The sequence below is a fragment of the Rhipicephalus microplus genome, chromosome X (genome assembly GCF_043290135.1).
Source record: "Rhipicephalus microplus isolate Deutch F79 chromosome X, USDA_Rmic, whole genome shotgun sequence".
Classification (NCBI taxonomy): domain Eukaryota; kingdom Metazoa; phylum Arthropoda; class Arachnida; order Ixodida; family Ixodidae; genus Rhipicephalus; species Rhipicephalus microplus.
In genome coordinates this window covers 410,638,465-410,663,052 of record NC_134710.1, presented here as the reverse complement: position 1 = coordinate 410,663,052, position 24,588 = coordinate 410,638,465, and the positions used below count along the sequence as shown (strand labels likewise).

General features: G+C 46.1%; 1 protein-coding gene across 7 annotated transcripts in view; it reads left to right on the top strand.

The window, feature by feature from the left end:
• The window catches only part of LOC119160977 (glycerophosphocholine phosphodiesterase GPCPD1), a 159,156-nt gene that overhangs the window by 33,599 nt on the left and 100,969 nt on the right, over positions 1 to 24,588 (top strand). The window contains exon 1 of one of the 7 annotated variants that reach the window (XM_075880261.1): positions 10,768 to 10,930. The exons of 3 other annotated variants lie outside the window; for them this stretch is intronic. In XM_075880261.1, coding sequence (XP_075736376.1) covers positions 10,783 to 10,930 — 148 coding nt within the window. In that variant the 5' untranslated portion in view covers positions 10,768 to 10,782. Of the gene's footprint in view, positions 1 to 10,767; positions 10,931 to 23,167; positions 23,320 to 23,379; positions 23,417 to 24,588 lie in introns of those variants that run through there. 3 more of the 7 variants (XM_037413269.2, XM_037413270.2, XM_075880262.1) reach the window with 3 other exon arrangements.

The window sequence follows — 24,588 nt, the reverse complement described above, 5'->3', positions numbered from 1 at the left end:
ATATCTATCAGCTCTTATCTGCAGCTTCGTGCTATAGCGTCGTTTTAGTACCAGCGTAGATACGAAAACTCGTCCTTGCAGTGCATTCTATGTTTGATCAGTTCGGGCACATATGTAGGTTATCTCTGCGTCGCCTAAAAAGAAAGCGTCTGTGACCTTGCCTGCACCGTTCGCCTATGCAGTGCGTAATGAAAATGCGCAGCACGCGCGCCTATTGCATATACATGCACACACATTTTTTTTTCCCACATCGCCCGTTAACCTTCGACGCTATCGAAACGGGAAATACGCGTTCCCGCCGGGAAGAAACTTCGAACCAGCCGAGATGGCGACACTGAAAGTGATATACGACTGTTAATGAAAAAAAAAAAAAAACGCAGTTCGACTCGCTTTCCCGAGTGCTTGCTGTTGTGGGTGCCCGTCGAAGTCGAGAAACTTTAATTTTAAACACACGCGAATCGGTTCTCGGCCGTCTGGATAGAATGAAATTTCAAGTTGCGTTACCTAAAGTTTGGGATTTTACGTGACCAAACGACTATACCTTGTCAGAAGGCACTCCGTGTACGTTTAGTTGGAGGGGGGAGGGATGTTCGAATTAATTTTGAGCACCTGGTTTTCTTTGGACGGGGAGATGTGCGTGCAAGTGCGCAATTTATTATTATTATTATTATTATTATTATTATTATTATCATTATTATTATTCCGTGTACTCAGGTTTGGGTGCACGTTAAAGAACCCTATTGGTGGTCGAAATTTCCGGAGCCCTCCACTACGGCGTCTCTCTTAATCATATGGTGCTTTTGGGACGTTAATACCCCACATATCAATTATTATTATTTATTATACGCCTCCATAGAAATGCACCTGAAGCAGTGTTTCACAAGGAGATCTATAATAGAAAGCCGAGCCGAAACACTCGCTCCTGAACGCTCATATACACGCCTTCTTGCTTCGTAACTATGTAGGATAATCAATTTTACGCGCTTAGTTGTGTGGTGTATACTTTCAGCGAGAGAATCATGCCGGACATGCCGCCAAGGAAAGCGCTTCAAGCACGCTCTCAACATGAACGCGCGAACGTCGACCGCCGAGTCGTATGACGGAGCGCTGTGGCAAAATATACGAGAACACGCGTGATGAACAGTCTTTTGCGGCGGTCTTCAACTTCAGCACCGTTATCACAATCCTTGTTTTCTTCTTTCAGAACGCTGCCTTCAGGTTGTAAAGAAAAGGTCAAGTGATCGATGGGTGAATGCATGGGATGTGTGATACAGCCGCGGTCGCATTTACGGACTGGGGGAAGCGGCAAAAACGAGAAAAAATAGTGACAACATGCAGAAAAGGCGAGCAACCTCCCTTGCGCCGATACGCCCACCTCAATCTCTGTTCCCTTGCGCGCTTTCATGCAGTATTGAGGTGACCCTAACGGGCATACGTGTTTTTTTTTATTCCGAAATTTCCGTCTGGTTTCGCGCGCAGCTCCCTCCAGAGGCAAAATAAATATTTTGCTACGAAAGCAAAGAAGAAAAAAAAAGAAAAGCAGGTGTCAAAAATCGGCAAGGACAAAAACAGATTTAACCTGAACGCTGGCGCGGTCAGGTTAAAAAAAATAATCCGCTTGGTATGTATGGTGGGGAAATTTACATTTCTACATTCGTGTCGGCCGCATCAACTGTCGTGTATACGTAGTCAGTGGGTGACACGGCGCGCGCTGTCGCTTTTTCCTCTTCGCTGCGGCGTCGTTCTACATCTGGGGGTGTATAAATAGTTGACACGACGTAGCCCGTCTATCGCAAGCAGTCACTTTTTCGGCATTCAGGCCGTGCAGTGTAGTGCACAGGAAGAGACAGCCGCGGCTAAAGGGCATGCCCACATTCTGAGACTATGGACCACGTCTGGTTTTCCTCGAGAAAAAGTAAATGAATAAACCATAGCTTCGAAGGAATGTTAATGCTAGTTAGCATGTTGAATTATTTTAATTAGTAAATAACGTCAGAACAACCACCATCATTGCTATATTATGCCGTGGTAAGCTACGCATATGCGCAAAAACTAGAAATGAATGACTGGCGGTGCGGCCGAGAAGTTGCCACAGGTGTTCGCCGTTACGCAGATGATTTTGACGGCGCGTGTTAACGTAGGTGTAGTCCGTTAATCGATTACAGGCGGAGAACTGCATTTCAATGAAACCACTGCGCGTTTGAAGAATATTGCGTGTTCAGAGAACTTTCCGAGCTCCGTGACCGCCTACAACACTACAGTATATACTTCAAAACTACTCATGTTTTTCACTGTCGAGCCGCCGCTGACTACACGATATTGAAAAAAAAAAAAAAAGAAATCAGCAGATACCTGGGAATCAACGTTATGCGAAGCATGCGGAGGGAAGGTGTTGAAATTTTTCATTGAGCGACGCGTCATGAAGTGACGCTAAATATATGTACAAATATTGCACGCACAGGCATATGTTGAAGGGTTGCAGGGGTTTATATGCAGTTGTTCGTACTTGCGCAACGATGCCATACATAACTCTCTCTTCGACGCCATAAGCATATGTATATAGGTGCAGCCCGCTTTGCAGAGCTTCTTCGTTGTCCATTGATTTCTTGCGAGCGTGGCCTTCTGAAAGTTTTGTTTCTAAATCACAGTGCAGTATTACTGGCGCAATGGCTGCTGAAGCTGCTTGTGCCAAAATCAAACGCGGCAAAGGTGCATGCGCGGGCTCTCACCGCTGCACAGTGCAGCAGGTCGTCTGGGCCATCGTTTCCTGAAATTAACTAGAGCGGACTCTGGCGCTGCGATCGTTCAGCGACCATGGGAATTATGGGTATGGCATGGATTTGCCTGGTCTTCGTGCTTGCGGGCGGCGAACGCACTATGTGGCTTCTTGTATTTATGTGTTTTGGTTTTGTTTCGAAGGAAAGAACAAACCGTTTTCCACTTCGTGGCCCGATTTTAAAACTTGGTGAAGCGTAACATCATTTGCCGATTGTTGCTTTGTGACAAATGAGTTTCAAGCCACGCGAGGGCAGAACGAACGTGAAGTACGAAGACTAGGCAGAATCCATGTCATACCCATAATTCCCATTCTCGCTGAAGCGCTGTGCGTTGCAGCTGCCATAAACACTAGCGCCATCAGAGTTCCCTCTATCGCTTATTAAGGAAACTCAATGATCTGGGCGCGAGCGCCTGAGTTGTGTCGCGACTCGCCGCCAGGTGCCGTTTTTCGGTGCGCCACCTATCCAGCGCTGGTATCCCATAGACCTAATCTTAACGAAAACCACAGACCATGAAGCCGTGAAAGGTGTAGCGCAATGTGAAGCTAATAAAAAGTGGACGAAAAACTAAATGCCGCCGGCCGGGACAGAACATGAAACCTTCGCGTATATAAGGCGCCCGATTCTCTGCCAATTGATTGAATTCCCTTTCCTTAGGGGAACGTATACTCCTAGGTAATGGGGCACGTTGTTTGTATAATAGGAACACCGTCCCCAGTTTGTGTCTAACAAGGACAAACGAGCCAATAAATTCTCCTTCCTTCTTACATTACAATCTATGATGCCATATTGCACTTGTGTCGTCGGTGGTGTATTTGCATTCTCCTGTCTCCGCGCACTCGTTATCGTGTTGTCTGGGGCACACACTGGAGCGATAATGATACGCCACGCGTTTGTCCTGCGACGATGGCTGCGCGGTCGTCGAAAGGGTGGATGTGCAACCCTTTGTATCCGCAATCCTCCCTCGCTGTTGACATCGGCGCGTGCATGCGTCGGGCGATCTTTATCGTCGCACCTCTCTCAGCCTCACTGCTGTCGTTAGATGTATACCGATGTCGAAGGTGGTCTGCGACCTTCGTTTTAATGTAGTATATAGGCTGTTGGGAGATTAGCATATTTCGGCGATTGTTTTTTTTTTGTTTGTGTAAATGGAAAGTATTATAGTGCTCGTGATGTTAAGGCCACGGGTTTCGAGTGACATTCTCGTTTCTCTTCGAAGCACTTTCGGTTCAGAACTTCCGGTTTTACACATATTCAACGTCTTAATAATAATAATATCTGGGGTTTTATGTCCCAAAACCACGATATGGTTATGAGCGACGCCGTAGTGGAGCCCTCCGGAACATTTGAGCACCTGGGGCGCTTTAACGTGCGCCTACATTTAGGCGCATGTTAAAAGAAAAACAAAACTGGTAAGAAACGGCTGGTTCTGGGTAGAGGCGACAGTTCATTGGATGCATATGATATCAGGGCATGTGAGTTCACAAGTGCCAAAAAAGTGTCAGAATAATGAATGAAATTGAACGAGTTCACTGAAAGAGCGGATGGTTTTCTTGCGAGCAACTAGGATGTTTGCAGCAGCAGGCGAAGCGGATCTCACCCACATGCTTCTTTCTGCGATGCCTCTAAGATTCGTTACGGCAGCGCGACTATACACAAGGTTTAACGCAATTAAGGAATACAGCAGGGCGCACGAACGCCGACTTGCGAGAGCCATTTTTTTTGTGTTTTTCGATGTTCTGCTTGCGCTTACGCGTGATTTCATGTGCTGATTCTTGCGTAATCACGTGTGCATTTCGCAGCTATGGTTTGACTTTTTATTAATTATTTGCATAATTAAAACGTTAACGTATGACGACTGCGCACCGATTTCTCTCAGGTTGGCAAAATTCACATTAAGTCGATTGAGTTTTTGCAGTAAAGAAAAATAGTAAGAGATTGCAATTGCTATCGCCTCCGCCGTGACTTCCTCGTTGACTCCGCTTTATGGTAATGGTGTTAAAGCGTTACTGATTCACATCTGACAGTAAATATTAGAATCGTTTTAGTGCCATAAATGTCTGCAGTTTCATGTCCTTCCAAATTCGTCGCCTAGCACCAACGCGCCGATTTTCTCTTTCCCCTCATCGTAATCAACGTTAATACCGCTAAATTAACGGGAAGCTAGCTCTGCATTTAGAAGAAAGCAATATTGCTGATCAGTTTATCGGATCGCAACCCGCTATCGGCGCGCCAAACGAACGACTGTGCACAGGCTTCCATTCAGCAGGCTGAGACGCCGTTTTTCTCGGGCAGCGCGCGCTCGGGTGATGTCTCCGTCTTCCTCCACGTACGAAACGTGTTTTGAGTTATAGGCCCAAGTAGGTCGGTCGACTCGTCTTGAAGAGAAAAAAATCGCCAATGTGCAGTACGTCTCCAAAAACAGTTTTGTGAATATTGCGATTCTTGCCGTTGTTTTTCCGAACGGAAGAGCGGGGAAAGTGTAATGGCCGTAGTTGTATTTTGTTGCAGTTTACTTGCAAAATAACAGTGCAATGCTATTCCTCGGCCCTCTTGGGTACCATGTTGCGTTTGACAGGTCATAACACGATGTTTCGAAACGATTTCAGCAGTCACAATTGACAACGGGTTATTGGCTCCCCTACCCCAATTTAATCTGTCGCCACCAGCAAGTTTTTTTCTTCTATTTGTCTACAGGATAAATCGAATGCCTTAATAACAACATAGTAAATTACCGTTCATTTAATTAGACCTATTGCTCGTGTCGGTGATATCAAATACTTATCGCCATATGGCGGTTGATTCGCCTTGCACTTTTTTTCGTACTATTGAAACTTGAATATGCTGATTACAGAAATTAAGTTAGCATTTAAAAAGAAAAACGTAGAAAATCCAGCGCTGTCAGCAGGTGCACCACAGCCGATCGATTTCTCCGCGTTTGGGTCTGGGGTGCGCTTGGTGATCCGCCAAATGCTTCGACGCATTTGAAAGAACTTGCACTCGAACTCTGCATTCCCGAAATTGGGCGACTCTCTGTCACTCGATGCATGCGCCGATGGCTTGCTCTGCTCAACCGCTGCGTTTGGCGGTGAAACCCGTCTTGTGGTTCGCTGCGTTGATAGATTTCCCGATCGCGCTTAAAAGCACATGGAAATTCTTTCGATTTACATCTACTTTCTTGACTACGTGCTAATCGAAGCTCCAATGGCGCTCTACATGATGAGCTGCCTGTGTCGTTGTCTTTCACCGCGTTCGTTCTTGACGCACTTCGGGCAATGTTGAAACTTGTCCCTCGCTGTAGCTGATAATGTGGCTGTCGAACAATCTCTTTCGTTCGGGGAAGCGCGAACTCCCTTCTGTCGCATAGCAGAGCACGAAGCGCCCGACCAAGCATGTCGGATTGCCTGCTGCACATGTGCAAGTGCACGACCTTTCCGCGGGGCCTGCGCGTTCCGGTTCGCACCGGTTCTCCGCGCGCTCGGCCGCGTGTCCTGTGCCTCTTTTCGGGGATCAGGCGCCCAACACGTGACGGCGACGTGGAGGAGGAGGGCTACATCGGCCGAGCGCACCGCGTGCTCTCGTTTCGTCAGCGCTCGCCTGCTCGACGAGAGAGAAAACGGCGTTGCAGCCTGCTGAATTGAAGCTTGTAGGCGCATTGGATAAACTGATCTGCCATTTGTTTTTTTGCTTTTCTCTGAATTCGGAGCTACCTTCCCGATAATTCCGAGGTAATAACGATGTAGGAGAAAAAGAAAAGCGGAATCTAAAAACTTGAGCGCCCGTCCGTTAGGTGACGAACATGAAAGTACACGTTTTTTGTACACGTGACCTTGTTTTTGGTCCCGCTATGGCGTGCCTTATAAGCATATAGGGGTTTTGGCTCGTAAAATATGATATTGTTATTGACGACCGATCTGTATACATGGGCGCGCCTTTCACTTTAGGACAGATGAAGACGGGACCATGGTCGCTTTGACGAGTGTTAGGATGTCATTAGCTATGTCAATAATGTGAAGACCAGTGTGTCCCATCGAACTGTGCTTTTTTCAACTGCAAACTTCAACTGCGAAATCGTTCTGCCCCGGTTCAGGAACGGTCACATTTGTTTCCGTTAAAATGGTAGCGGTCGGTGTTGCCATCCATTGGGGACCTGATCACAGGTCTAATGATATTACGTGCACGTCCCGCCGATACGGATTATGGCAGTCATTCACCGAACTTTGCTCTACAAACGTTACGATGTCAGCGTGATGTGCGCTTTTATACATATTCAGGTGGCCTCGTTCCCCTTGCCGACTATAGTAACATCGGGTGGTGTAATATATATATATATATATATATATATATATATATATATATATATATATATATATATATATATATATATATATATATATATATATATATATATATATATATATATATATAATCTGTCCGCCGGTATATATACGGAGGAGATTGCGCATGCGATCGCGTGCCAGCTTGCTCCATCTCGGCTAAACGACGACGAAATCATCGAAGGACTGCGACGTGCCTCGTTGCGCGCGCGGTCATCAACACGTCCACGACGGATGTGCCTCTGTCGGCGTGCGCGCATTTGCGTAACATTCTGCTCGACTTGTAGGGGCACAAATAAATGGCGGCACGATTGCCGTATATACGGGTAGAGGAAAGAGAAATCGTCGATGTGTTATTGCAAGCCTCAGTGCCACGAGAAAAAAAAAAAAACGTTTAGAATGACAGAAAGTTAATTGGGCTATAGTTTGCAAGGGTTCATCTTAAAAGAAGCTATATATAGGCCACACACACACACACAAACTCAAGAAAACGAGACAACACAGCGTTTGTGTTGTTTGGATATCTGGTGCGCGTGTTTGTTGGCGTTATCAGCGTCTGATAGTACGAAGAAAATAAAATAACAGCCCCTTCTTCCCTTTCGGCGTTTCCGGGGTGTCTTTTCGCAACAATCCGTGATGCCAGCGGTATGTTCACCGGACGTCGTGAGGGAATCGGTCCATATTCGAGGGTAATCGGTTTTATGTCGACATGGTTTCCTCCTGAATAAACTTCGCAGTGGTCATTGTGCGAAATTCTGGTGTGTGCCTCTGCTGTGGTATAAGTGCAATTGATCAGCCTGGATTTCGCCTCGAATCTAAGACATTAGGAGACGGTATATAGTCCGTGGAACTGCAATTAATACGCGATACGTGCACAGGATATCATCAGCTGCCTAAATCGGATACGTCGAGTTCCTCTTGCAGTTTCTCGTTTCCCCCAGCTTCTACGCCTGGCAGTGTCTGTCGTGTTACCACGAGGTATCGCATAGCTCGAGTGTTCAAATCCGGCCATGGAATGTGGGCTTCATATACCTTGGAAATGACTGATATACATTGCACGAGGGCTGTCCGTATGAAACAAGGTTCCCAATGATAACGAAAAACAAAATTGACATTGAAGAATGTACCTCTTCTAAATGTTTGGACCTTTTCCTATTTTTGAACATAATTGCCGTTGATATCAATGGATATTTACCATGTGGTGTTCAATCTTCTTTATGCCTTATAACCCTCGTCCCGCGGCGAAGCAACCTATTGTTTCAGCTTTTCTCCACTGCTTAAATGCGTCTTGCACAAGTTTATCCAATTCATAAAAAATATGGTAGCCGATTTGGGCCACGTCTTGACTGTATAGGGAAGCGGGTGTGGCATCTCATTCCAATTTGTGAATGAGGTTGTTTTGTTACCTGGACGATGTGCGGACGAGCATTGCATGCATTGACGGAAACACACTCTCTTCGTGTGCGCCCGCTCTTGTTTTGTATTGCGTGGAGAAAGTTGTTCAACGTCTCGCGGTACCGTTCCTTATTGTTTGTGGTACCGGCTAGCATTAATTTGAACCCCTCCTCTATCAAAAGGTCCGTGTGCTCAGATTTGGGTGCACGTTAAAGAACCCCAGGTGGTCAAAATTTCCGGAGCCCTCCACTACGGCGTCTCTCATAATCATATGGTGGTTTTGGGACGTTAAACCCCACAAATCAATCAATCAGATCTATCAAAAGGCGTTCGCCATCGCTTTGCTGCCATCTCTTCGCGCGGTTTTGAATGTTTCCGCTGACGGCAGTATATTGTTTTGTTTCTGGCGTCGTGTAAAAGCAACATGCATTTGGGCAAGCGTTACACTTGTCTTCGTATGTCACACATTTGGGAATGAATGTTCACTGGCACAGTGTTTTTTAGCGCACAGGAAACTAATCGCAGCGCGTGATCCGCACGTGGCGGGAGAAGCGATGGGAACTCATTTGTAGCAGCTGTCAAGCCAGGACTCGGCTTCGGATACAAGTCGCTGGGGCGGGGACTGTGAGAGGCTGAGCAGGGCTACATGCCATGTGTCGTTGGGTCTCGCGTAACAGCATCTCTTGCGGTTGCAGCGTCTTCGGAACTACATTTTGCGGACAACCCTCGAATCTTACGACTGTCACCACCTGACATTTGGCCAGTTTCTTCCTGAAGCTACGCGGGTCCCATGCCCAAAATCTCTAACCATTCCATTTATCTTTTTTTTTTCTTCTTTGCTCAAGGGCTCCTCCGACCAGTGCTCCACTAAGCTATCGCGGGTATCATGATCGCGGTGGTAGATAAGCGGTTGAACAAGATGAATACGTTGCACTCTTTGTCACCTGTTATTCGCAACCTACATAAAACACACCGTCTGTTCTCGCATTACTGGCGAGTGTGGACTTGTTCAGCGAAATTATATGTGGAGTTTAACGTCCCAAAACCACGCTATGATTATGAGAGATGCCGTAGTGGAGGGCTCCGGAAATTTCGACCACCTGGGGTTCTTTACCGTGCACCCAAATCTGAGCACACGGGCCTACAACATTTCCGCCTCCATCGGAAATGCAGCCGCCACAGCCGGGATTCGATCCCGTGACCTGCGGGTCAGCAGCCGAGTACCTTAGCCACTATAGACCACTGCGGCGGGGCGTTCAGCGAAATTAAATCGAAATGGAAGCGTGTCTAAGGGGATCTGCGCTTTCTCTACATTCATTTGCGATGACGACGACGATGTTTCTCTCTGAGTTATGGCGGTGTCGCACCCAATTAAATGTTTACTGAGGGGAGACTATTGGCATATTTTCTACATCACGCGTCTGCGTCCGTAGATTATTACTGTAATGGCACGCTCCCACTATGTGGTACAGGCCACGAAGTGGGTATATACCAGAAGAGTGGCACATGGTGCTGTACACATTGTAATGTTCGCGAGAGTAGACTGGCTTTTTCCGGTGTGGCAGTTTATTACTTATCTCGCACGGGAGCATTAGACAGTGACTGTGACTCGGCATTTCCACCCTGTACAAATGGTTAGATACATACGTGTCCTGCGAGAGCTTGCATTGGAGTAGGCACAACTCTTCGCGACAAGCGGCGATCGCTCCACCTGTAAGTATATCTACTGTTTATTATCGAGAACGTTTAGTGCGTGATTTTCGCGGTTTACCGTTGCAGAATAAATTTAGAGATCATATTGGTCTCCTTGGGCTGTTCATATGTCGCGCACTTACACGCCGGCATGTGTGCCCGGAGGCGGCTATTATGCGTTCAGATTAAAAACGCTGCTCTCGACGACACCTCCCGGCCCAGGTCCTAGTGCGTGCTACCCGGGCAACACAGGTGGTATTCCCCCGCTGGCGCCAGAGCACGTGCTCTGGTCGGCGCGTCCAACGAACCGTGCTCCCGAGAACGGCCTGTCGTCATTATCCTTAAATTACGAGTCGTCATTGAGACTTCGCTGCCAGCTGCAGCTGTCGTTTACGCATGGTGGTTCTGTGCGTGTTTCCGAAGCAGTCAAGCCTCGGGGCAAGCGCCGACATTCCCCAAGGTGCCGACGCTGGCGGTGGGGAGGCGGTGGGGGCACGTCTCAGGTCGGCCAATAGTAGCGGGGGAGTGTTCGGATGGTGGCCAATCGCGGCGCTCCGATGCCAGGGGGAGCCTTTTACGTCATGCGCGATTGTTCATCGCGACGTGCAGCGTCGGCGGCCCCGTTTCTCCCCGACTTGTTCAGCCGGCTACGTCAGCGGCGGTCAGAGGGCAAACTGGTAGGTGTTCTGTGCAGAGGGTGTGTCGCTGCTGCTTCTGCCTGTCGTGCGGGTAAGTGTCGCGCCACGGGGCATCCGGTCAGGCGCTGGTTTCGCCGGCTGGTCAGCTGTTCATGTTTCTCTTGTCGTCGACGTCGTGTTGCTGCAGTAACCAGTGTCCACTGCTCTGTCTTGATTTTCGTTGGTGGGAGGCCGCCTTCGACAACTCGTCTGGCGTACGAACGTTCTTGCAGCCGCATACACCGGTCTTTGTCGTTCCGTCTTCAACTTATCCACATTTTCTGGGAGAGATAACGTGCGCTGTCTGCGCCATGTGGAACAGCATCGCATATTCTTGAATATCACGCGTGGAAGGCGAACGCTCCATCGTCGCGCACTTTTTATCCTCTCTGCCTTATCGCGCCTTGGTTCGGGAATTCACTTGCTGCGACGAAGCTGCATGGTGCCGTGCTCAATACGGGTGCCAACGCAAGTCTGCCTGCTCAGAGACCAGTTGTCTTGCTGGCGTCCACCCTCAGCAACCTTGCCGTGAGGTTGGAGATCATCATGCACAACGCCTATTGACTCCTCTTCGGACTGATGCCATGTGATGGGTATTTCCACAACCGTGGTGCCCTGCGTAAGATGTCGCGCTCCATGGGACATATCGTTCGCTTGTGTCTATTCTTCTGAACAAAACTTACATGGAATACCGATAAATTGATGTCATTGGAAAAATATGGCTGTGTTCGTTATTCGTCAGCGTAAGCCATGTTTCCATGCTACTGAACTGACGAAGGATAAGCTTTTGCCTTGGGGGATCGCATGTCAATGTTTATTATACTGTTTGAGACGAGCTAATGGCGCACGCTAATGATGAAAAAACGCACAGGCCGTCGGAACAAAAGTGCAGTTCGAGCGAGCACCCGTAGTTTTTTTTTTTATATAAGTGACACATCCTTAAAGTATATTTTCCTTCACTTGTAGGTTCTGGGAGGCGTGTACAGTGTAATTCGAAAAATAGAAACGACGTCATTTGTATAGTTACACATATTAGGGTCCAAAAAAAAAAAAAAAAAAGGCGCCGCTTCCATCAAAAGTTTCATCCATCACTTCGCGACGAAAAAATTCGCCGGCTGTTCGACTCTGTGAAAGCAGCTGACCAGTGGAGGTGGCTAGCACACGTCACAGGTTTGAAGCAGAATTCTGATGCAAGCTATGCATACGCGTCTTGTTGTCGTGAGTGGCGGCTACGATCATCGCGGCGAAAGTGCTCATGCAACATTGATCGGTGGCATGGACTTAGGCGGGGAGGGGGGAGTAGCACTTGCTCCCTTCAGACCCTTCCTCCACAGCGACGTATGCACCCCCAAGACAATCTTTGACACCCTCGATGGGCGCGTTGTGGTTTGCAAATGCGCCGTTCACATGGCTGTGATTAATTTGCCCCCCCCCCCCCCCTCATGGGAAGTCCTGCGCTCGCCTATGGGAGCCAGCATTTTGACTAAGGTGTCTTCCACGACTGACCATGACTGGTCGGCTTGTCAGAACATTTGATCTATAGCGGCTATCCCTCCTCAACGATTTATCTTTCTGGGTACTGGTGACATCCTTAACAGGCCTCTCGGAAGTCTTTGGGATGCTTACATCGCACATATAAAGCCTTCACTTGATATACGCATCGACTGTTCATTGTTAAGCTTCATAGCTTTTTTAAGTCAGCAGTGGGAAGAACATGAAAAACCGCCTTTTCCAGATAACATATATCCTAGGGGGATGCAAATTGAAACTACAGTTATGTCGCTGTTAGGCTCCCAATCAACGAAGCTTTAATAAACTTTTATTGACTGCAGCAAGCGGACGTGTTTGCACTGAGAAGCTGGAGGCAGTGGCGTTCATGTACAGTTAAATTTGGAAGAATTATTCTAATATGTCTGTCTTTTAATTTCTTTCAGATATCCCGCTGCAAAGTTCAATTGCAGTATTCTAGATTACGCACGCAAGGTGGTGAGGATCGGCGAAATGTTCCTCTCCGATGTGTCGAACAGTCATTGCTTGCTATCGTCAGCCGGATATAGAAGGATAACCGTTATCATCTTTGCCTGTGCCTTCGACCCGTTGTCAGATACGAAGCAAGCGCGGTGTTGACGCACGTTTAACTGAGGAGGTGCTTTGCGCCAATGCTGACTGTCATGCATGCAAACGGCTATGAAGCTTTGCGGCGAGATATCTCTGAGCACAGACGTGCTAGGAGGATTCGCCTAAGCAGAACTGCGTATAAATGCGACTGTATTCAACTTTCCAATACAAACATGACGCCTGCTTGCTGCGATCATAGAAAAGTTGGTAAAATATTAGTTAATCGGGTGGCTGACAGAGATGATTGTCTCACTCTGTGTCCCAATGGATACATAATTTATCTGGAAAGGTGGCTTTCATGTTCTTCCCAACGCTGAATTTTAAGAAAACCATGTATAATATAGAAAGCCATTGTTAAATGGTACCCATGCGGGCATTGAGATATTAGTAAACTAGAATCTGAAAAGGTGCTATCGTGGTGTAAATAAAAATACTTGTACTTGCTCTCAGTTCAGAAGCTTGACGTTGACCCGAATTCAGACATAGAACTCTCGCTACGATTCATTCGGGCGTATGATTAAAGTCGATACATTCTCATGTGCAAACTAACACCTACAGTTTTCTTTCAAGCGTGCTGTGCGCATTGCCCGCACGATCACGGGGATGGGACGACACTGCCTTCATTTTTAACGCAGTAGAAAAATAAAAAAATTAATAGTTTTCACCATATGTCTTTGGGTTCTGGCATTGACAGACTTGTTTTAGTATTTTAGTATATATCATGGTATAGCCTGTTTTTTGATATTTTATGCATTGTTAAATTTATTTTTCTATATAAGTTTACTGAATCTGTTCTTAATTATGTGTTTGGGGCGTTGTTATGAGGTGCGACATTTTTATATCATATTGTGTACTATACTACCGCAGAGGCGTCTGCGTAAGCAGGCGTTTGGTGTGCAGCGACACCACGGACCAGAGCTAACGGGGGTGGGGGGGGGGGGTGGGGGTTCTCACCAGAGAAGGATTGGCCACCCTGGTGCAGTATCTGGCCACTACCTCCGACATGCTTACGTCAAATAACTCACGGCCCTCAGTCCCCAGCAGCTGCGAAGCAACTGACCACGGCGGCGGTCAGATCTGCAACGCAGCAGAGGGTGCTAAGAATCTCTGGAACCGGACAGGCCGCCATTGGAACCTGAACTTGGCAACGTTTAACGCTAGAACCCTGTCTAGTGAGGCAAGTCTAGCTGTACTATTCGAGGAGCTAGAGGGTGTTAAATGGGATATAATAGGGTTCAGTGAGGTTAGGAGGACAGATGAGGCTTATACGGTGCTACAGAATGGGCACGTCCTTTGCTATAGGGGCTTGGCAGACAGAAGAGAACTGGGAGTGGGGTTCCTAATTCACAGAAACATAGCTGGCAACATAGAGGAATACTATAGCATTAATGAAAGGGTGGTAGGTATCGTAATTAAACTGAATAATAGATACAAGATGAAGGTGGTACAGGCTTACGCGCCTAAATACAACCATGATGACGCTTCAGTTGAAAGCTTCTATGAAGACGTGGAATCGGCAATTAGTTAGGTAAAACACAGTATACTATACTGATGGGAGACTTTAATGCAAAAGTAGGGAAGAAGCAGGCTGGAGACAAGGCAGTAGGAGATTAAGGCATCGGTACTAGAAACGCCAGAAGAGAGCCACTATAGTAGAATTCGCAGAACGCAATAATTTATGGATTTTGAATACCTTCTACCGAAAACGAGGAAACCGCAAGTGGACATAGAGGAGCCATAATGGCGAAAATAAAAACGCAATAGACTTTATAATGAGTTCACACCCAGGCTTCGTGCAGGATGTGGAAGTGGTTGGTAAGGTACGACACAGTGACCATATCTCGAATTCGCCTAGACTTGAAGAAAGAACGACAGAAACTGACACGCAAGAAGCCAATCAATGAGCTAGCACTGAGAGGGAAAGTACAGGAATTCAGAGTCTCGCTTCATAACAGGTACTCGGCTCTTATTGAGGAAACCAACCTTAGCGTAGATACAATGAATTATAATCTGACGAGTATCATTACGGAGTGTGCAGTGAAAGTTGGAGGCAGGGTAGATAGACAGGACACTGGCAAGCTTTCCCAGGAAACGAAGCATCTCATTAAGAAGCGTCAAAGCATGAAAGTCTCAAGTACAACACACAAAATAGAACCGTCAGAGCTTTCGAAGTTGATTAATAGGCGTAAGGTATGCGATGTAAAAAGGTATAACATGGAGAGAATTGAACACGCTCTGAAAAACGAAGGAAGCGTCAAAGCAGTGAAGAGGAAACTTGGGATAGGCAAAAATCGGATGTATACATTAAGGGACAAAGAAGGCAAAATAATTACCAATATGGATAGGATAGTAAAAATAGCGGAGGAGTTTTACAGAGATCTGTACAGTAGCCGGGACAACCACGACCTTAATACTATAAGAACCAGCAGTAACCCAGATGACACCCCACCAGTAATGATAGAAGTCAGAAAAGCCTTGGAGAGCATGCAAATGGGCAAAGCTGCTGGTGAGGATCAGGTAACATCAGATCTGCTGAAAGATGTTGGACAGATTGTGTTTGAAAAACTAGCCACCCTGTTTACGAGGTGTCTCCTGACGGGAAGAGTACCAGAGTCTTGGAAGAATTCTAACATCATCTTAATACATAAGAAAGGAGATGACAAGGACTTGAAGAACTACAGGTCGATCAGCTTGCTCTCCGTAATATGCAAGCTATTTACAAAAGTAATTTCTAACAGAGTGAAGAAAACATTAGAATTCAATCAACCAAAGGAACACGCAGGATTTCAAACAGGCTACTCAAAAATTGACCACATTCATACTATCAATCAGGTAATAGAGAAAAGCTCAGAATATAACCAACCACTATACATAGCCTTCATAGATTACGAGAAGGCGTTTGATTCAGGAGAAATATCAGCAGTCATGCAGACACTGCGGAATCAAGGCGCCGATGAATCATATATAAACATCCTGGAAGAAATCTACAGTGGATCAACTGCTACCATAGTGCTTCATAAAGAAAGCAACAGAATACCAATCAAGAAGGGTGTAAAGCAGGGGGACACAATCTCCCCAATGCTATTTGCCGCATGCTTACAGGAGGTTTTCAGAAGCCTAGAATGGGAACAGTTAGGGATAAGAGTTAATGGACAGTACCTTAGTAACCTGCGCTTTGCCGATGACATTGCATTGCTGAGTAACTCAGGGGACGAATTGCAACTCCTGATTACGGAGTTAGACAAGGAGAGCAGAAAGGTAGATCTTAAAATTAATCTGCAGAAAACGAAAGTAATGTACAACAACCTCGATCGGAAGAGAGTAGCGCTTTGAGATAAGTAATAGTGCACTTGAAGTTGTAAAAGATTGTCTACTTAGGGCAGGTAATAACCGCGGAGCCGAACCATGAGACCGAAGTGACTAGAAGAATAAGAATGGGGTGGAGCACATTTGGCAAGCACTCTCAAATTATGACAGGTAGATTGCCACTATCCCTCTAGAAAAAGGTATATAACAGCTGTATCCTGCCGGTACTTAGCTACGGAGCAGAAACATGGACTTACAAAAAAGGTTCAGCTTGAATTGAGGACGACGCAGCGAGCAATGGAAAGAAAAATGATAGGCGTAACCTCAAGAGACCAGAAGAGAGCAGAGTGGATTAGGGAACTAATGGTGTTAAGGATATAATAGTTGAAATCAAGAAGAGGAAATGGACAGGGGCCGGCATGTATATCGCGTAGACAAGGACAATCGCCGGTCATTGAGGGTAAGCAAGTTGATTCCCAGAGAAGACAAGAGGGTTAGGGGGAGACAGAAGGTTAGGTGGGCAGATGAGATTAAGAAGTTTGCGGGTATGAATTGGCAGCAGCAAGCACAGGACCGAGTTAACTGGCGGAACATGGGAGAGGCCTTTGTCCTGCAGTGCATGTAGCCAGGCTGATCATGATGAATATGATGCGTACTATACAGTATTGTTCACTATGACACATTCTCTCTATTCCAACTGCGGCTTGAGGCTTTGCTGTAAATCTGCAGAAACCTTGTAAATTAGTTTATGATAAAAAGTCAACTGGCCAACCATGCATACCCTGTGAAATCTGATGAGCTGATGAAATAACTTTGCCGGTAAATTTTTATGATTTTTATTTTTGAATTGTAGTTGACTAAAAATAATGGTTTAGTTTAGTGTAGGGGCACGCGCTTCAATGGCGACTTGTCTCAGCATTGCTTGGGGCCCGCAGTGTATACGGCGAAAGGCTGCAGGAGTGGCGCAGTGCCAGGAGGGCGTTGCTAACTTGGATATTAATTGCGCCACTTGCAGCCGCTTCGGTACTGTTGGCCGGCCGTCAAGTGCAGTGGCGTCGCTGTACAGGCGTTTCGAAGCCTTCATTTGTATAGGACGCACGTTGCCCGAGAATAGCGTCGCACAGAATGACCTCTTTCTCGACCTGCATGATGACGCGAGGAACTTTTCCCAGCACCGCGTGCAGGCGTCTTCGAAACAGCCGCCGCTCGCGCGCGCCCCCGTGGTTAAGCTAATCTAGAACTCGGTTACAGCGAAACGCTAGACAGTTAAGGACACAAAGAAGGGAACGAAGTTGCTGCGTTTGTTTTCACAGTTCTTAGTAAAAAAAATCAGCTGAGCGTCAGCACCGTGTTGTTCGGTTCCTTTTATGTGCCAGTCTGCACAGTATTATAGGTGAATCTTAACTGGCCCAACTAGCCACCTTGCCACATTAAGCTCCATGGATAAATCGATTGTCCGTCTATTGTTAAAGAGACGCTAAAAACTTTTTTTTTCATCTTAGCAAATGGTAATTGCGCTATTCCAAAATAACCGCCCTCGCCGCGCGAAAAGACGGTTGGTTGGCGAGAAAACGCGCAAAAAGGGAATGCGGCTGGCGACTCCACTTTGACATTCCGTCGTGACGTCATTAATTTTGATGGCGTTTACTGTAAGCCCTACGATAACTAAGAATGAAGTACATTGACCTCTAAGGGCGCGATAGACTAATGCCAAGTTTCAGAAAATCTTGTGAAGACGATGCCGCCGAAATACCAAATATACTTTTTGAAATCTGTGAAATTTCGTGCGGGAATTTCGGCGTCAAATTTGAAGATCAAAGTTTGACCGTTATTTCCTCCTCTATAGTACACCAAGGATGGTGAAATTAACGGTATTTAGAGTTCTCAGAGTGCCATGTATCAATATAAACCGATTCATTGTTGCATTGGGGTGCCCCGCCGCGGTGGTCTAGTGGAAGGTACTCGGCTGCTGCCCCGCAGGTGGCGGGATCGAATCCCGGCTGCGGCGGCTGCATTTCCGATGGAGGCGGAAATGTTGTAGGCCCGTGTGCTCAGATATGTGTCAGGTTAAAGAACCCCAGGTGTTCGAAATTTCCGGAGCCCTCCACTACGGCGTCTCTCATATGGTGGTTTTTGGTTTTGGGACGTTAAACACCATGCACATATCAATCAATCAATCAATCAATCAATCAATCAATCAATCAATCAATCAATCAATGTTGCATTGGGGTCAGGACAGATGAAGCAAGAAAAAAAAAACAGGCCAGTGTTTAGGCGTCACGTAGAACTTTGAACCCTGCATGTTGCCGTGACCTTATACGGATTGTGGAACTTGCTTCACTTGTCAGTGGAAAACTTGTGCCGCTCTCGGAAGAACGAAAGTATTAAGGGCGGTCAAGAGGGCGTTTAACGCTGTTCAGCTAAAAGCTTGAAAACGTCGAGGATGACTGCTTAACTCTTATGTGGCGCTCGCCAGAACTATTGCGAGCTGAAATGACGACGGAAGGCGCAGACCTGTGATTAGATAATTGTAATGTTGAATGTGACAGCGGCATTGTAATAAAATGGGCATTACTGTTGCATTTCTTTTTTTCTTTAGCATGGTTTTTCACTGAACGCGGAATAGAATAAAGCTCTCTGACGTTTCCCGCTTGAAAACTGCAAAGCCGGTCAAAGAATGCGCCGACCGCCATGGTTCTGGTGGAAACGCGACGTGGACGCTCCAGGCACCGTTGCGTGAAGAAACTAAAGAAAAAAAAATGCAATGCAAGAGCGTTGGTATACAGGGTGTTTCAGCTGAAAATCACCAAGCAATAACAAAAATTAAAAGGAGAGCTACGTGTCTTCAGGTAGCGCAGTATTGTTCTTAGCTGTATGTAGCACGTCAGAATATTTTCTTTCATCCACCAAGCACGATAATTAACAAAGATTGCTTAATGATCTTTTTTAAATATTGACTCTAGAAAAAAATTCAATACAAGACTTGTAGCTCTTATTCAGAAATAACACAAGTTTCAAGTTACGGTAAGATAAAAACGCTGGTTAATTTTTTTTTCCCAGGACTTGTTTAAAGTGCGCGAAATTCAAAAAATACCACGTGAACGCGTGACGCTTTGAGTGCCCTCAAATGTAAGTTGAACGAATTAGCGATGGCTTCTCACGCACGAAGGTCGCCTGAGCAGGCTATATCGGTGACTACGATGGACATTAAGCGATGGCTGGATGGTACCATTAAAAAAAATGAGGGGGGGGGGGACAAAGAAAGAAACGAAGACATTAAACTTGGACGAAAAGGCGGCTGCCACGTGCATTGCGATACGAGACTGGAGGCAACATTCGGCACAGCGCCGATTTTTTTTTTCTTTTTGGGCCAATGATAAACATGACGGTGGGTGACAGCGTGACATTTTGATAAAGGAAGGAAATCAAAAGCACGATGGAAATATTTGGTGTGCAGTTTTTTTTGGACACGCTTCGACAAGGAAAGTTTGAGTCTGGAACGACGCGTTTCATTAATGAAGAACGTGTGAATATGGTTTTCGCCCTCGGCCGAGCGAACGGAATCAGGAGAGAGGCGGCAAGATTATTTCGCAGATGACTCGGGAATTCGGGTAAATAGCTCGGAATTGGTGCGAAGTTACGAAATGCCCAAGGAGACAGGCATTTCGTAATTTCGACGGAGCAGCGTCAGCGCACAAAAGGTGTGGCTGAGTCTCTTAAAACAGACATTTTTGCTTGCATGGCAGCCCATCCCCACGCAAGCGTGCGCGACGTGAGTGCTGAGACCGGCGTTTCCAGCGGTAGTGTGGCGCGTACTCAAGAGCGGAGGACTTCACCCATATCGTGTTTACCGGCATCAGCAGCTGGAAGACAGAGATTTGCAGAGCCGTCTTGGCATCTGCAACTTGATACTCATACAAGAAGGTAATCCCGGCTTCCTGAAGAACATAATTTGGTCCGATCACGCCTCTCGCGCAATGCCCAAGTGAATGTTCACAATGGTCATTACTGGATCGCTACAAATTGCAGTCACAACACCAGGTGCAGTAGTCTTTCAGTGTTTGGTGCGGCATTTACGAAGGCAAAATTATTGGCCCGGTCTTTTTTGATAGAACACTCCCTGCAGAACGCTACATCAGCGAAATGGCTCACTGAGTGATTTCACCTGCACTAGCACAGCTTGGGAATATCTGGTTCCAGCGAGACGGAGCTCCTCCGCACAGCTGCGCGCGGACTCGAACGTGGCTTGATGGAGGATAACTAGAGAAATTGAACTGCCGCCTTGGACCTGTAGAGTGGCCTGCAAGATCCCCAGATTTGACTCCGCTAGATTTATTTCTGTGGGGTTACATTAAAGAGCACGCCTACACCGAAGCGACGACATAGCCCGCAAGACTGAAGCCTAAAATGGCAGATGTGTACACTCCACAGATGCAATGAAAGGCGACGGAAAACGTGCTGACTCGATGTAGATTGTGTATAGGGATTGACGGAGGGCTGCTTGAGCACGCTATGTAACTGCCCAAGACGTCTCAATAAAAGTGCTTTGGACTTTGCAATTACGCTGATCTCTTTCTTACACCGAGCTTTGCTATTATTTAAGAGTTAGCTATAAGAGCACGGAACACTTTTTAATTCGTTCTGTTTATTTATACGCACTGCCCTCTGACAGACGGGTACTAAATATGAAAGGTGAATTTCTAAATGGAGCCGAAGTACGAGCAACAATCTTTTGAACCCAGTCGATGCCGTATTTCTTGCAAATATCCAGTCGAGCAATCGCACGTAATCAATGTTGAAAAAAAGTTCTGAAATAATTACCTTTGAAGTTTTTATATCCTTCCTTGATCAAAATGTCACCATCTCCCGCACCACCATGTTTATCGTTGGCCCGAAAAAAAAAAAAATCGGCGCTGTGCCGAATGTTGCCTCCAGTCTCGTATCGCAATGCACGTGGCAGCCGCCTTTTCGTCCAAGTTTAATGTCTTCGTTTCTTTCTTTGTTCCCCCCCCCCCCCCTTTTTTTTTAATGGTACCATCCAGCCATCGCTTAATGTCCATCGTAGTCACCGATAGCCTGCTCAGGCGACCTTCGTGCGTGAGAAGCCATCGCTAATTCGTTCAACTTACATTTGAGGGCACTCAAAGCACCGCACGTTGACATGACATTTTTTGAATTTCGCGCACTTTAAACAAACCCCGGAAAAAAAATTAACCAGCGTTTTCATCTTACCGTAACTTGGAAATATTATTTCTGGATAAGAGCTACAAGTCTTGTACTGAATTTTTTTTCTCTAGAGTCAATATTTAAAAAAAGTTTATTAAGCATTATTTGTTAATTACCGTGCTGGGTGCATGAAAAAAAATTCTGACCTGCTACATACAGCTAAGAACAATACTGCGCTAGCTGGAGACGCGTAGCACTCATTTTTAATTTTTTATTGCTTGCAAGCAATACAAAAAAGCACCATGGTGCTTTTTAGCTGAAACACTTTGTATCGCAAAAACTAAAAAAACATTATAGAAGCGTTCGCGAGCTGCCTCTTTTCGCACGTGTCGTTCCTTCTTCAAGTACCACATTATTTGTTACCATCGTAACGGCGTCCGCAATACGTTGTACATAACGGGCAATATGGCATGCACGCTTCCTGTATGGTAGGGCTTTCAGTTAATTTTATTGGGCAGCCTTCCGGCATCACAGGGCGAGGGAAACAGTCAGGTGAGCCCGCTAAAATCGAGATGAGGGTAAGCATCCATTTCATTGTATTTTGATATCTCTACGCAGAATAACTTTGCACTGCGTGCCCCTATCGCTGCCGTTCTTGCGGCACTTATCTCTTTAGCCTTCAGTGTACGCAACCAGTTAGAAAAACATGTAAAACAATGAGGTCGTGAAAAGTGTTAGAGGGCCCCTTAAGTGACGCTTAAAAAATGACGCATCTTTTTTTTTTTTGGGGGGGGGGGGAGGGGGGCATGTCTTTGTTTGGGTTGCTGGCCATTGAAGTAGTACGGTACTGACAGGTTGAATTTCTAATTAACACAAATCCACTTAGCCTTAAATTAATTGCATTCGGGTATGCGTTGTGTTTCAAAGAATCGGGCTGGTGAGGACTAGTTTGTTGGACACGTTAGCCAGATGCGCCGTTTTTGTTTACCGCATGGAAATGGGACGCTAAAAAAATGGCTGGAAAATAAGTTGCCGTTTGCCGCCTAGATTTATTTGTCATTCAGTCATTCAAATGTTCCACTGCAGGGTGCGAACAGGTGTCGCTAAGTAACATTTCTTGTTTTCAGATTCTATGAGCGCTCTATTAAATTCTTGCTCTGTAATTTAAGCATGCCCGGGGCCCAAATTTCTGTAGTTAACCAGCACGGCTGCCTGGTTCTCCTCCCCCCGCCGAAAGTTAAAAAGAAGATAATCAACGTCTGCTGCATCTATTTCGGTATTGGGCTTCAGTGCGACATGGCACTGTTCTTCGTACCATACGATAGAATCTCGCTTCTTGCCGCAAAGTCTGTGTGGTATTTTGGAAATTTTACTTTGGTCAGTCAGTCCTAGGCGGGAAGCCGTACAAGTGGGCCATCGTTAGTCGAAGCGCGCGCGGCGAAGCCTACGCCGCGGTGAGGGCTGTAGTAGTTCGCCGATTTCTTCGTAATTGCGGCACAGGGCATTTTTAGCGGAGCGCGCTCTGTTGTCAAGGGCGTGCCTTCGTCCAGCTGTGTGCCGCTCAGCCAGCCACGCAGCCCGCAGTCAAGCCTCACGGGGCGCGCGCGTCTCGGAAGCGTCACTGATGACGTCACCAAGTTTCTCTCTCTCTGCTCGCAAATGCCATGTTTTGTGGCTTTTCTCCTGCGTCCGAACTCGTTTCCTCCTCGGCCTGGGCTCCTGACGACGAGCGCTGAGGGAGTGGCGTGACGAGGCGGTTGCGTTGTCCTTGAGGGACCCCCCCAATGCAGACTCGACCGTTCGTGCGCGGCGTCGACGCGAGGCAGAACCGTGACGCTTTGCTCTTCCAAGGTGCGTGATGCTTGCGTCTCTTGAAGCGCGCCTTCGCTGTACAGCCTTTTGGAGGGATGTCGGAGTGGGCTCTGGATGTTGGACGTGTGGCTTCTGGGTGCTATGACGTTTTCTTCATATCTAAGAGAGGGGACTATAAAGAAGTGTTTTGAGCCTGCGATGCTTTGTTGGTTACACTTGGTGTGAAATTCCTTAGCATGAGCCATCACGTGAACTGCTTTGTAGCATTTCAGTCAGGGCAGCAAAGACTGAAATGCTACGAAGCATATTCTTTTTGCATATTCATTCGCATATTCTTTCGCTTTTATCTTATTTGTTTAACATTTATTATTGTCGGTAATTTTTGCGCTTGCATTTCTTTATATATAATGATGCATAAAAAAGGTGTGTTGTAACACACCATCAAATTGAAGTGATTGAATGAGCATGAAACTCGTGTAGCAATATCATAAAGCACGGTGTTAGTATTAAAAAACGTGATGCTTCCTTTGCGGTTTACTATAAAATGTCGGAGCTTTTATTGGAATACTGATATTAAATCACATTATCTTCGGAATGTACGACCACACAAAAACATTTCTTTTTTAATCAGTGCTTATCCACACCTATGAATGGGGAAAGCTTTTCTTTTTCTTCCCCTTAAATTCTATGGTCAATTTCTTAAAGCAGCAAATTCACTACTGTTTACCTGTTTTTTTTTTGCAATTATTTTTTTTCTTGTAAAAAGCACTTGCTTTGTGTGAGCACCGAGATGGTGCAGCATAGAGTGGCAAACTTGGCATGCCTATATGTTAAGTGCTAGGCTTTCATATCAATACATAGTATTTGAAACTAGCTTTAATGTGGTTAATCTGCTATGGCATATGACATACCGTATCTTGCACAAACTTCTTGAAAAAGATTGAAGGGGTGATGTGTAAGTGGTCTTATGAGGGTGAGATTTTTGTCATTGAAAAACCTGCAATTTTTAATTGTGGCATTTTCTGCTCCCCTATTGTGAGTGACAACTGAAGAACTTGGCAGATAAGTTTCTGTTCAGGATGAAATTATTTTGTAAATATAACATTTTAGAAGAACACTTTTATATAATCATGGGCGAGGCAAACTTCTCCCAGCATCAGGGTTTTTCAGGAACTACATTAAATGATACCTATTTTAAAACTTATCAGTTATACACCATGAGCAAGGTGCTTGTAGGGGTTCCAAAAATCTACAAGGACTGGAACTAGCAGCTGAATGCATTTATGCAAAATGGAAACTGTGCCAGGG